Source organism: Prionailurus viverrinus, chromosome X (genome assembly GCF_022837055.1).
Source record: "Prionailurus viverrinus isolate Anna chromosome X, UM_Priviv_1.0, whole genome shotgun sequence".
Classification (NCBI taxonomy): Eukaryota; Metazoa; Chordata; class Mammalia; order Carnivora; family Felidae; genus Prionailurus; species Prionailurus viverrinus.
The window spans coordinates 61813412-61827017 of record NC_062579.1 but is presented as its reverse complement, the minus strand read 5'-3'; the positions used below and the strand labels follow the sequence as shown (position 1 = coordinate 61827017).

Sequence of the window (13606 nt, the reverse complement as noted above, 5' to 3'; positions counted from 1 at the left end):
ACAAGTATATCTGAAACAGATGGAGGTAGTCTGTTGTACAGGGAATTATAAATTTAAAATATCTGCTTCCAAAAGGAATTAAAATTCAAATTACATATTTTTTATTTAAATTAATATATTGTATAGTCTTAGATTTAGTTAAAAATGACATTTTCAATACTTACAGGAACTGAGATTTGTAATTCTGAAGATCTTGATCTCTTTTCTCTACCTGGCTGGAGTGGTTTGGGAAATGTCAAAGTAAAGTAATCTTGATTCCATAATTTTCTATTTGATTCACTGACTATAATGAGTGAGAACAATGCACAAGATGCAGTTAATAGCAAGACTTCCATCAGCACTGAAATATTCTTAAGAAATATATTGCTTAAATTAAACTAAGTTATAACTCAAAATATAGCTTCCTTCCCTGGATTCTTTAGTATATTTGCATATCAATTAGGGAAAATAAAAGCTAATTTCCTCATTTAGCACTAAATTGTATATAAAATTACATTTGTAACTTTATTTTTTAAATTAAACTTGTTTTCACAATTTTTACTTAAATCATAATAGTTAATATAATACAATAAGTAGGAATGTAAAATGGAGAAAAATTTGCTGTTTCTTTTCAAACATCATCTTACATATTTTGATTTATTTTGTCATTTTGGTTACCTTGCAGACAATGTGACTTCTATAGTCTCCATAATATCACAATGCAGAGCATAAAGTAGTCCATAAAGTCTCTATTAATTAAATCTGATCATATATTTTAGCACACCTCTGACCTCAATGACATCCAAGCCACAAAAAATTAGGGCCACAAACCCAAATACTGAATTTATTTCAGGGAAACCTATTTAAAGATTGGTATATACACCCTTGAGCACATCCAGAATAAAGTGATCAAACCATCTGGGTGTTCTAACATCAAAAGAAGAAATAGTGAGGTAATTCAGTATAGTTCTCCCGGATATAAGGAGATTAATGAAGGATGTGATCCTTATATTCAAATATTTAAATAACTGTTATATGAAAGTATAATAGTAATAGTAACAGTATAACCACAACTACTAACACATATAGTGTTTACTATGTGTCAGACTGTTTTAAGCACGTTTAATTCACACAACACTGAGTTAGATAATAAAATTTATAATTGCTTCAATTTTATAGATATACAAAAATGAAGCACTGAGAGAGGTTAAACTGCTTGCTGAAACTCATAATGGGGAAGAGCTAAGATTCAAACAGGTAATTTGGCTCAGAGTCCGTGGTCTTGGTCACAATGTTAGAGACTTTATGTATTTCCTGAGGGGAGAACTAGTTCCAGTGGGTAAAAGTTGTATCAGTGCAGGAAGATATCAGCTCAATATATAAGGAAAAATTTATTTAAGTTGTAGCTTTTCAACAAAATTGTATGTCCACTTTCGTCATTTTGACTATATTTCTTCTCTACTTTGGGTTTTGTAATTGTGATTTATCTCTACTTTGGGCTTTGTAATTGTGATTTTTAAATAAAAGGAAACTTATGTAATTAAGATTTGTTGTTATAATGAGGAAGAACAAACTAAATATTTCATTTTTCAGTTTATTTATTTATTTACTCACTTATGTATGTATTTTGAGAGAGAGAGAGAGAGAGAGAATCCCAAGCGGGCTCTGTTATGTCAGCACAGAGAACGACATGGGGCTTAATCCCATGAACGATGAGACAATGACCTAAGCTGAAATCAAGAGTCAGATACTTAACTGACTGAGCCATCCAAGCGTCCCAATATTTTCTTTTAAAATAGCTACTACAAACCTACATTAAGATCAGAAATACTTTAAACACACATATATTTCAAAATTTTTTTTTTAACGTTTATTTATTTTTGAGACAGAGAGAGACAGAGCATGAACAGGGGAGGAGCAGAGAGAGAGGGAGACACAGAATCTGAAACGGGCTCCAGGCTCTGAGCTGTCAGCACGGAGCCCGACGCGGGGCTCGAACTCACGGACCGCGAGATCATGACCTGAGCCGAAGTCGGCTGCTCAACCGACGGAGCCACCCAGGCGCCCCAAACACACATATATTTCAATGCACACATATACACATACACACGCATATAGGTTCTTTTAAATTTTAAGAGATATAGGGCACTTTATGCTTTACTGCTTTGAATGGTTATTTGTTCCAAAAAAACAAAAGTTATTTGTCCCCAAAATAACTTTGAATATGATCTAAGTAATATTGAATTTCAAAGACTCAATTCTTACTTGATATGGAATTAACATACATTCTGATGTTTACTTCTTGCCTGTTAAAAAAAAGCTTCAATTAAATTTGTGCTATAGTTAATAATAACTAATAGTAGTCATACATCAATAAATATAATATAATATAATACAATACAATACACCAGTGAGAATGCCTGGCATCAAAAAGACAAAAATAATAAGTATCTGTGAGGATGGGGAGAAAAGTAAACACTTGCACACTGTTGGTAGGAATATAAACTGGTGCAACCACTGTGGAAAACAGTGTAGAGTTTCCTCTAAAACCTAAAAATAGAAGTACCATATCATACAGTAATTCCACTTTTGGGTATTTACTCGAGGAAAGCAAAAACATTAATTCAAAAAGATATATGAACCACTATGTTTAGTGCAGCTTTATTTTCAATAGCTAAGATATGGAAACAATCTAACTGTCCATGCATAGATGAATGGCTAAAGATGTAGTGTGTGTATAATCAACTAAAAAAATAATTACATCTTTCCATTTGCAGCAACATGAATGGACCTAGAGCGTATTATGTGAAGTGAAATAAATCAGATACAGAAATAAAAAATACTATTTTTTAGTATTTAAAAATACTATTTTTAATTTAGTATTTAAAAATACTATTTTTAAAAAATACTGGTTTTGCTTATTATGTGGAATCAAAAAAGAAAACAATGAACACATAAACAAAAATAGAAACAGACACATAAGTACAGAGAACAAGCTGGTGGTTGCCAAAGGGGAAGAGGATGATAGGATGAACAAAATAGGTGAAGAGTATTAAGAGGTACAAACTTTCCATTATAAAATAAATAACAGGGATGAAATGTATAACACAAAGAATATAAGCAATAATATTTTAACAATGTATTATAGTGCAAATGGTAACTGCACTTATTATGGTGAGCACTCTATAATGTACCGAATTGTTGAATCACTATGTTGTACACACAAAACTAATATAATATTGCATGTCAACTATACTTCAATAAAATGTAACATAAATTTTGGGATGCCTGCATGGCTCAGTCTGTTGATAGTCCAAATCTCAATTTCAGCTCAGGTCATGATATAACATTTGTGAGATCAAGCCCCACATCAGGCTCCTCACTGAGTTTGGAGCCTACTTGAGATTCTCTCTTTCCCTCTCTATCTCTGCCTTTCGACAATTGTGTGCACTCTCTCTCTCTAAAGAAATAAACATTTTTTTAAAGTAACATCAATTTTAAAACATGTTAAAATACTATGTACTTCTTATGTATTATTCAATATTGTAATAAACAAACACAGTTTGCATTATTAACATCAATAAACATATACTAAAATACTTCAATTAAATTTATACTATGGATTATGATTATTATAAATACTATTATTAATAATCCTTCAATAGTAACACTTTGAGGATTTTTTTCATTTGAATATAGTTGTCACAATGTTACATTAGTTTCAGTTGTACAAAATAGTGATTCAACAAGTTTATATATTGTTATGTTCACAAGTGTAGCCTTATCCATCCCAATACATTGTTGTTACAATATAACTAACTATATTTCTTATGCTATGCCTTTTATTCCCATAAATGTCAACTATCAGTTTTCTGCATTTATAGGTCTGATTCTGTTTTTATTAATTTTTTTTTGATATTCCACTTATGAGTGAAATTATATGGTATTTGACTTTCTCAGTCTGATTTATTTCACTTAGCATAACACCCTTAAAGTCCATCCATGCTGTCTAAAATCTCTTCCTTTTGGGGGCACCTGGGTGGTTCAGTCGCTGAAGCATCCAACTTCAGCTCAGGCCATGATCTCATGATTTGTGAGTTCAAGCCTCATGTTGGGCTCTGTGCTGACAGCTCAGACTCTGTAGCCTGCTTCAGATTCTGTGTCTCCCTCTCTCTCTGCTCCTCTCCTGCTCATACTTTCTCTCTCTCTCAAAAATAAACATTAAAAATTGTTTAAAAAATAAAATAAAATCTCATTTTTCTTGTGGTTGCATAATATTCCACTGCATGTGTACACACAACCTCCTTATCCATTGATCTATTCATGGGAAAGTTAGTGGTTTCCATATCTTGGCTCTTGTAAATAAGGCTTCAATTAACATAAGTGTGCATATATCTTTGTGAATTATTATTTTTGTTTTATTTGTGTAAATACCCATCAGTGAAATTATTTGATCATGTGGTATTTTAATTTTTAATTGTTTCAAAGAACCTCCATACTGTTTTCCACAGTGGCCATACCAATTTACATTCCTACCAAGAAGGTACAAGAAAGGGTTCCTTTTTTCTCCACATTCTCTCTTGTCAAAACTAATTGTTACTTCATGTCTTTTAACCATTTTAAAAGTTATAAAGTGATATCTAATTGTGGTTTTGATTTGCATTTCGGTGATTATTATTGATGTTGAGCATCTTTTCATGTGTCTGTTGGCCATCTGAATGTCTTCTTTGGAGCATCCGGTAAGGGAAGGAGAAATAAGATAAAAACACAGAGGGAAGCAAACCATAAGAGACTCATATGCAAAGAAAACACTGAAAGTTACTGGAGGGGAAGTGGTTGGAGGGATGGGTTAAATGGGTGATGGGTATTATGGAGGGCACTTTTTGGGATAAACACCGGATGTCATATGTAAGAGATGAATCACTGGGTACTACTCCGGAAGCCATGACAATACTGTATGTTAACTAACTTGAATTTAAATTAAAAAAAATGGCTATTCTCATTCCCTGCACATTTTTCAATCAGATTGCTTGATTTTTTTTCTGTGGAGCTGTATACATTTTAAATATATTTTGAATATTAACCCTTTATCAGGTATATCATTTGCAAATGTCTTCTCCCATTCACTAGGCTGCCCTTTTGTTTTGCTGATAGTTTCCTTTGTGGTGGAAAATCTTTTTTTTTTTTTTTTTTGATGAAGCCCCAATAGTTTACTCTTGGTTTTGCTCCTCTTGCCTTAGGAAACATATCCAGAAAAAATATTGCTATGATTGATGTATGAATAATTATGGCCTTTATTATGAGAGTAATTATTGCCTGTATTATAAGAGTAATTTTTTGCCTGTATTATCTTCTAGGATTGTGATGATTTTAGGTCTTTAATCCCTTTTGAGTTATTTTTAGGTTTGCTATTAAAAGGTGATCCAGTTTCATTCTTTTACATGTAGCTGTCCAGTTCTCCCAGCACTACTTATTGAACAGATGGTCTTTTGCCTATGGTATATTATATATGTTGTGTTTCTTTATTGAGAATCTCAGTGAGTTCTTCCACTCATTTCTACAGCCTGGTATCTTTATAATCATTACTTTAAATTCTTTATAAGGCATGAAGGGAAAAAAAAGAAAAAAAAAGAAGAAGAAAAGAGGTTAGAGAAGGAGGGAGCCAAAGCATAAGAGGCTCTTAAAAACCGAGAACAAACTGAGGGTTGATGAGGGTGGGAGGGAAGGGAGGGTGGGTGATGGGTATTGAGAAGGGCGCCTGTTGTTATGAGCACTGGGTGTTGTATGGAAACCACTTTGACAATAAATTTCATATTAAAAAAAAGAAACAAAAACAATCAAAAAATAAAAAAAATAAATTCTTTATAAGTCATATTGCTTAAACCTATTTCATTTAGTTGTTTTTATGAAGTTTTTTTCTTTCTTTTTTTTCCTCTTTCTTTTATTTCTTTCTTTTCTCTTTCTTTCTTTCTTTCTTTCGGAGAACATTCTTCTGTGTCTCCATTTTGCTTGACTTTCTGTGTTTGTTTCTATGGATTAGGAAGATCACTGACATTTTCTAAACTGAAGGAATGGTCTTGTGTATGGTTATCCTCTATGTAGACTATGTTGTTGGTGACTTTTCCTGGCTGGCTAGAGCTATGGTTGGCATGGACTGAGTGTCTTGGGGCTTTCCAAGTAGTGGGCATCCTGTCAGGACAACTAAAAGTGTATGCAAGCAGGGTTTTCTCAGCATTCTACACACTGAGGCCACCCTAGTAAGATAAAGCTGAAATGGGTGTAAACCATGGTGTTCTGGAGCACTCTGTGCAGGAGGTGCCTGGCAGGGTGGCTGGAGCTGATGTAATGTGCAGTCAGGAGGTCCCTGAGCTCTCCATGCAGAGGGTGCCGTAGCAGAACAGCTGAAACTGAAGTGGGTACAAGTGAAGGCACCTAGGTCTCTACACACAAAAACATCTTGGGAGGATAACTGAAGACCAGAATCCACCCTAGGCACCTCAGGCATGGAGGGACCCACGCAGGGAAAACAAATTACCATAATATTTGGCTTTGAAAACCAGAGAAGCCTAACAATCAGGGGGACTGAATACTGGAACTTTAAAAATCCAGGGACCAATAGTAATAATAATAATAATAATAAAAGAGAGAGAGGCTCTCTTAACTATAGAGAATAAAAAGGGTTGCTGGAGGGGAGGTGTGCGGGGGATGGACTAAATGGGTGATGGGTATTATAGAAGGCACTCAAAGTGATGAACAGTGGGTATTATTGTATGTAAATGATGAGTCACTAAATTCTGCTCCTGAAATTAATATTACAGTGCATATTGGCTAACTAGAATTTTAATAAAAACATGAAACAAACAAACAAAAAGCCAGGGGGAGCTCAGTTCTGGGAGAGCTAGGAGGGCAGAGTCTCTGCCACTAAAGATACAGCACAACAAACAGCCCTGTTGAGATGTCGTTTAGAAGCAGCAGTTTTGAAAACACTTGGAGTGTGCATGAAGGAAATTTATTTACTAATCTCAGAGAATGCCCTAGGTGGGCAGGGATCTTTGGGGAACTTCTCCAGGAAGAAAAGAGCTGGCAGGTACCATTTCCTTCCCCCACACCCTAACCTAGATTCAAGGGCAACAGGAGAAAGCACAGTGCATACTTGCCACTTCATTTGCTTGTAGTGTTCCCCAACCCTGTGTGCTCCTGCAGAAACATCCCTGACATCCAAGCTTCAGCAGTTTTTCCAGGTAGCTGCAGCCCCCTTTAGCAGAAGTGTGCAGAACTTTCTGGCACTGTGCTTCCAGACCCCATGTTCTCCTCTGGACCTTACGCCTCCAATATACCCTTGTCTACAGCCCATTGAAAGAAATGCCAAAAAACAGCCTCACTAGGAGCCAGCACCACTCCAAAGTGATTCCTGGCCTGTGGAGAGGGGAAGATAACTACACATGCAAATCCAACAGTGACTCAAGAAGTAGGCTGGGGGAAGACATCAGAGAAGAAACTGATGGTTACCAAAGGGGAGGTGGCTTGGGGAATGGATGAAATAGGTTAAGGGGGATTAATAATATACCTATCATGATGAGCACTGTTAATGTATAGAATTATTGAATCACTATATTGTACGCTTGATACTAATATCACATTGTATATTAACTATACTGGAATTAAAATTAAAAATAAATATTTAAAATAAATAAAATTACATGATTATAAATCTTAAAATGACAAATTAAACTAAGAGACAAAACATTTTCAGTGGATTATAGAAGATATACCAAAATAAAAGAACTCATAAAGACTAATGTTTTAGTGGAGATAGTGTACTGTGTACACACTAAAGGATAGTAAGCTCATAAAGCTATACTAATGTCAAACAAAGTTAATTTTAACATAAATAAAGATAAATGCAACATTTTATAATGCTAAATGGGTCAATCCTATAGGAAAATACAAGTCTAAATTTGCATGTACTCACTTGCATAACTAAAATACACAAGCAAAAAGTTATACAACTAAAAGCAATATGCAAACTTACAATTACAGCTGGAACATTTAGTATGTGTATTTTAGTAACTAAAGGATCAATTATATAAAATATATAAGTAGAGATATAGACAATTCGAATAACATTATTAACAAAATGACATATGAAGACACTACACCAAACAACTGCAAAGTACACATTCTTTTCAAGTTCACATGGAATATTTAACCAAAGTGACTATAGACTGTACCATAAATTGTTTCAACAAATATCAAAGTACTGAAATTGTATGGTATATATTTGCTGACCACAGTTGCATAAGGCTAGAAATCAATAACAAAAAGAAAATTTTGAAAAATCTAAATATTTGGAAATTAACAGTATAATATATATGTGTTAAAGAGTAAATAACAATTAAAATTAGAAAATATTTTGAAATATATTTTGTATATCATGAAGAAAAATGTAATAGTTAAATATGAATGGATGCAAAGAATTACTAAGAATTTTATAGCTTTATTCATATATCAGAAAATAAAAGAAGCTGAAAACAAATGTTTTACATATCCATCTCAAGAAACTAGAAACAGAACAGCTGATTGAAGCCAATATATATGTAGGAAGAAAAAAAAATAAAGATAACATGGGCATCTGGGTGGCTTAGTCAATTAAACATTTGACTCTTGGTTTCAGCTCAGGTCATGATCTTATGGTTCATGAGATTGAGCTCTGTGTTGAGCATTTTTCTAACAGTGTGGAGTCTGCTTGTGATTCTCTGTCTCCTCTTTCTCCACCCCTTTCCCTCTTTCTCTCTTACAAAATACATGAATAAACATTAAAAAATAAAGATAACAGAGGTGAAAAGAAAACAAAAAAAATTATGCATGCAAATTTGAAAATTTAGGTGAAATAAGAAAATTCCTTTAAAAAGAACACATATTAAAGCTGAAATAGAAAAATATAAATTATTGTATGTATACTAAAGATATTAGCTTGATAATTAAAAACTTACCGACATAAAGAATTTGAGGTATGGATGTCTTCATTGATAAATTCTCCCAAAAATCTGAAGAATAAATAACAATTATTCATAAACTCTTCTGAAAAAGGGAACATTTATCAACTTGTTCTATGAGAAGAGAATAGCCTTAATAACAACATCTGAAAAAGTCATTAATAGAAAATAAAATTAGTCTTATATCTTTTATAAATATAGATTCTAAAATGCTTAAACATTTTATTAAATTCAACACATAGAAAGCATATTATATCACAACCAAATGAGTCTTATTTTAAGTCAGTTCAACATTTGAAATTCACCACATTAACATATTAGAATAAAGGAGGGAAAGTCATGTGATCATTTCAGTATACAGAAAAAGTCTTTGAGAATACCTAATATTTGGGGAGCCTGGGTGGCTTAGTCGGTTAAGCGTCTGACTATTGATTTAGGCTTAGGTCATGATCTCATGGTTCATAAGTTTGAACCCCACATTGGGCTCTGCAATGGTGGTGTGGAGCCTGCTTGCAATTTTCTCTCTCCATCTCTGCCCCTCCCCTGCTCACACTGTCACTCTCTTTCAAAATAAATAATAAATAAATAAATAGACTTACAAAAAAGAATATCTAAAATTCATTTATGGAAAATTTTTGGCAAATAAGAAATAGAAATTTCTTTAGCCTGGTAAAAAGAATCTATAGGAAACCAGAATAAATGTAATATTCAATGGTGAAGTAGAAGCGTTCCTCTTAAACTGATGAATAAAAAGGGTGTCCACTAGTAAACTTCGATCTGACATTGTAATAGAGGTCCTAGCCTATGCAATAAAGCAAGAAAAAATAAGTTAAAAGCCTAAAAATAGTAAAAGGAGAAATAAAATTGTTATTTGCAGCCAGCACAACTGTCTACATGGAAAATGTAAGATGTTCAGAGACACAATCAGAATTAATAAATGAATTTAGTGACATTGCTATATACTAAGATTAACTGTGAAAATAAGTTATATTTCTATACACAACAATATAATTAGAAAATATACCATTTATATGATAACATCATGAGTACCAAACACTTAGGAATAAATCTAAAAATATATCTTCCAAATGTCTATAATGAAGGGTGTAAACCAATATTAAGATAAATTAAATAAAACATAAATAAATTGACATATATACCATCTTCAGGAATTGAAAGATTCCATATTGTATGTATAACACACCTTCCCACATTGATATATTGATTGAATATAATCTCAATAAAATTTTTTGACATTTTTTATAACTGATAGTTGATTCTAAATTTTACATGGAAATGAAAGAGCCAAGAATATTCAAGACAATTTGAAAAAAAAAGGAAAATTATACATTGCCAAATATCAATATATCAATTTATGATAAAATGGCAACAGTTAAGACAATGTAGTATTGGCACAAAAACAAATAACCATTGAAACAGAATAGGAAATATAAAAAGATGTCTATAAAGATATGGTCACATGAATTATACTAAAATTGTTATGCACTGGGGAAAGAGTATTTTCAACAAATGGTACCAGTCAATTTGATATCTTCAAAGGGACAAGATGTGAGTATTGGTCCTTCTCTCACTTTACACACCAAAATTAGTACTAGATGTATTATAGACATAAAGCTGAAAAGTAAAACAAAATGTTTTCAGAGGTAACATAGGAGAATATTTTAATAACAGTGGAGTGTTTCTTAAACAGGACACAAAAATCTATAATCCTAATGGAATAGAATGACATGTAAGCCTTCTGTTATCCAATGAGTATTAACTGTACCACTCTTCCTTTTTCCAAAAAAAAGGAAATGTAAAGAAAAAAGTAGATAAAAGACATATTTCTTCTTTGAACATCATAATAAAATATTTTTAAAGAAATGGTAGTCATAACAATATTAATAACAATAATAACAGTATGTTTATTGTGCTTTTATAGTGTTTTAGAGTGCTTAAAATGCACTTTCACGTATAGTATACCTTTTAATATAATAAGCTATTTTAATTTGTTTTATTTGTTCTGGAATGAAATCCTGCTCTCAAAATTATTTTTCCTTCTCCATTTATATGTCCTTTTCTTCAAATCTTCTTTTTATAAACATAACTGCTAACTATTTTTCTCTACTTTTATTTAATTCATTATTTTTCTTGAAATTCTATTCCTTGATAATTGAATAAGTCAATTCTTCAAATTTGAATAAGAAATTATGATGTTATTTTCATTCATGTATTCATTCAACTAATAAATATTGAGTACTGTGGAAGGCTGGTAAATAACTTCACAAAATGTCCATATCTGAAGCACTGGAACCTGTGAATGTCATCTTATATGACTAAAGGGATTGTACATATGTGGTTAAGAACCTTGAAATCAGGAAATTATTCTGTATTATCCAGCAAGACACTAATGTATTCAACAGAGTTCTTATAAGAGGAAAACAAGAAAACCAGAGGGCGATAAGGCAATCTGATGATGAAAACAGAGATTGGAACGATTCCCTTTGAAGAAGGGGAAAGGAGACACAAGCCAAAGAACTCAGGTGGTCACTAGAAGCTAAAACTATGCAAGAAAATTGGTTACCTCTTCAAAGACTTTAGAAGAAAGCAACCTTGCTGACACCTTGATTTTAGCCTAAGTAAAACTGATTTCAGACCTATAACCTCCAGAAATGTAAGCAAATGTGTTTGTATTATTTATCCCACTGAATTTGTGGCATTTTCTCACAGCAATAATAATTAATACAAATCGTGGTACCAGTAGTGGGTGTGGGTGCTGCTGTAACAAATACCTAAAAATGTGGAAGTAAATTTAGATTTGGGATATGGGCAAAGGCTAAAGGGATTTATATTGCCTTGGAAAAACTGTTAGTACACATATGAGTGTTAAAGACTCCTCTGATGGACTCTGGAAGAAGTGAGGAGCATGATAGAAAAAGCCTATATCATCTTAAAGAATACGTAATAAACAAACTATTGGTAAAATACGGACATTAAAAGTGTTGATGAGGGTTCAGAAGGAAGTGGAGAGCACAATAGAGAAAATGTAACATCATCTTAGAGAATACCTATGTAGTCACAAATAGAATTTTGGTTGAACTATGAACATAGGGTGCCTGAATGGCTCACTCAGTTTAGTATCTGACTCTTGATCTCAGCTCAGGTCATTATCTCATGGTTCATGAGATGGAGCCTTATCTGAGCTGACAGCACAGACCCTGCTTGGTATTCTCTCTCTGCCTCTTTTTCTATCTCCTGCTCATGCTTTCTCAAAAGAAACAAACTTTAAAAAAAAAAAAAAACAGGAAGGAAGTTAAAGCTCCAAAGCAGTAAAACGGTTTTATATATATATACAACCCAGTCACAAAATTCACAAAATAGAAGGATTCAAAGTATGATATCATATGTGTGCATGGGGGAAATAAAAATTTAGTGCTTTCAGAATGGGTTCCATTTAGGTAACCATCAATTTAATATAGACAGTTATATGCATGAGAAGTTATATATGAGCTAATTGTAACCACAAATGAAAAATCTGTATAGAGATGAAAAAAAAGAAAAAAAATTAATCCAAACATATTATTAAAGAAAGCCACCAAACAAGAGGAAATAAAAGAGAAGAAAGGAACAGAGAAAAAATACAAAAAAAAATGAAACAACAAAACTGAAATAATTATACGTTTATTGGTAATCCCTTTGATTCTAAATGGCCTAAATGCTACAAACAAGAGACACATGCTGAATGAAAGGATAAAAATGCAAGAACCACTTTTGGTTCTCTATATTGTACCCAGAAGAGACCTACTTCAGACTTAAAGACACATACATATTGAAAGTGAAAGAATGGAAAAACCCTTACTATGCAAATGGAAATAAAAAGAAAACTGGGTAGCAATACTTGTATAGAAAAAAATAGACTTTAAAACAAACACTGTAACAAGACACAAAGAAGGACACAACATAGTGTTACAGCCAAAAATCCAACAAACAGATATAACAATTTGAAATATTTATGCAGCAAAAATAGGTGCACCTATATACATAAAGCAATTATTAGCAGACATAAAGGAAGAAGTTGACAATAATACGATAATAGTATGGGACTCTAACACACCTTTACAGGAGTAAATATATCATCCAGGCAGAAAATCAACAAAGAAACAGGAGCTTTGAATTGCACATTGGACTAGATAGACCTAACAGATTCAGAACATTCTATCCAACGTGTGGAATGCACATTCTTTTCAAGGGCACATGAAACATTCTTCCAAATAAATCAGATGTTCTACCACAAAACAACTCTCAGTAAGTTAAAAAAGACTGAAATCATATGCATCTTTTCTGACCACATTGTTATGAAACTAGAAATCAATCACAAAGAAAAAATTTGGAAAGAACACAAATACATGAAGGCTAAATAACATGGTACTAAACAATGAATGGGTCAACCAAGAGATCAAAGAGGAAATAAAAAAAAATACATGGAGACAAATGAAGATGAAAACAAAATAGTAAAAACAAAAATTGAGGGATGAAGCAACAGCCGTTCTAAGAGGGAGGTTATGTCAATACAGGCCTACCTCAAGTAGCAAGAAAAGTCTAAAATAAACAACCTAACCTTAAACCTAGAA

General features: G+C 32.7%; 1 protein-coding gene across 1 annotated transcript in view; it reads right to left on the bottom strand.

Moving 5' to 3' along the window:
- Window positions 1–13606, bottom strand: part of CYLC1 (cylicin 1) — a 77929-nt gene that overhangs the window by 43859 nt on the left and 20464 nt on the right. Inside the window, 3 exon segments of the mRNA XM_047844012.1 lie at window positions 165–283; window positions 2245–2285; window positions 8973–9026. Coding sequence (XP_047699968.1) covers window positions 165–283; window positions 2245–2285; window positions 8973–9026 — 214 coding nt within the window.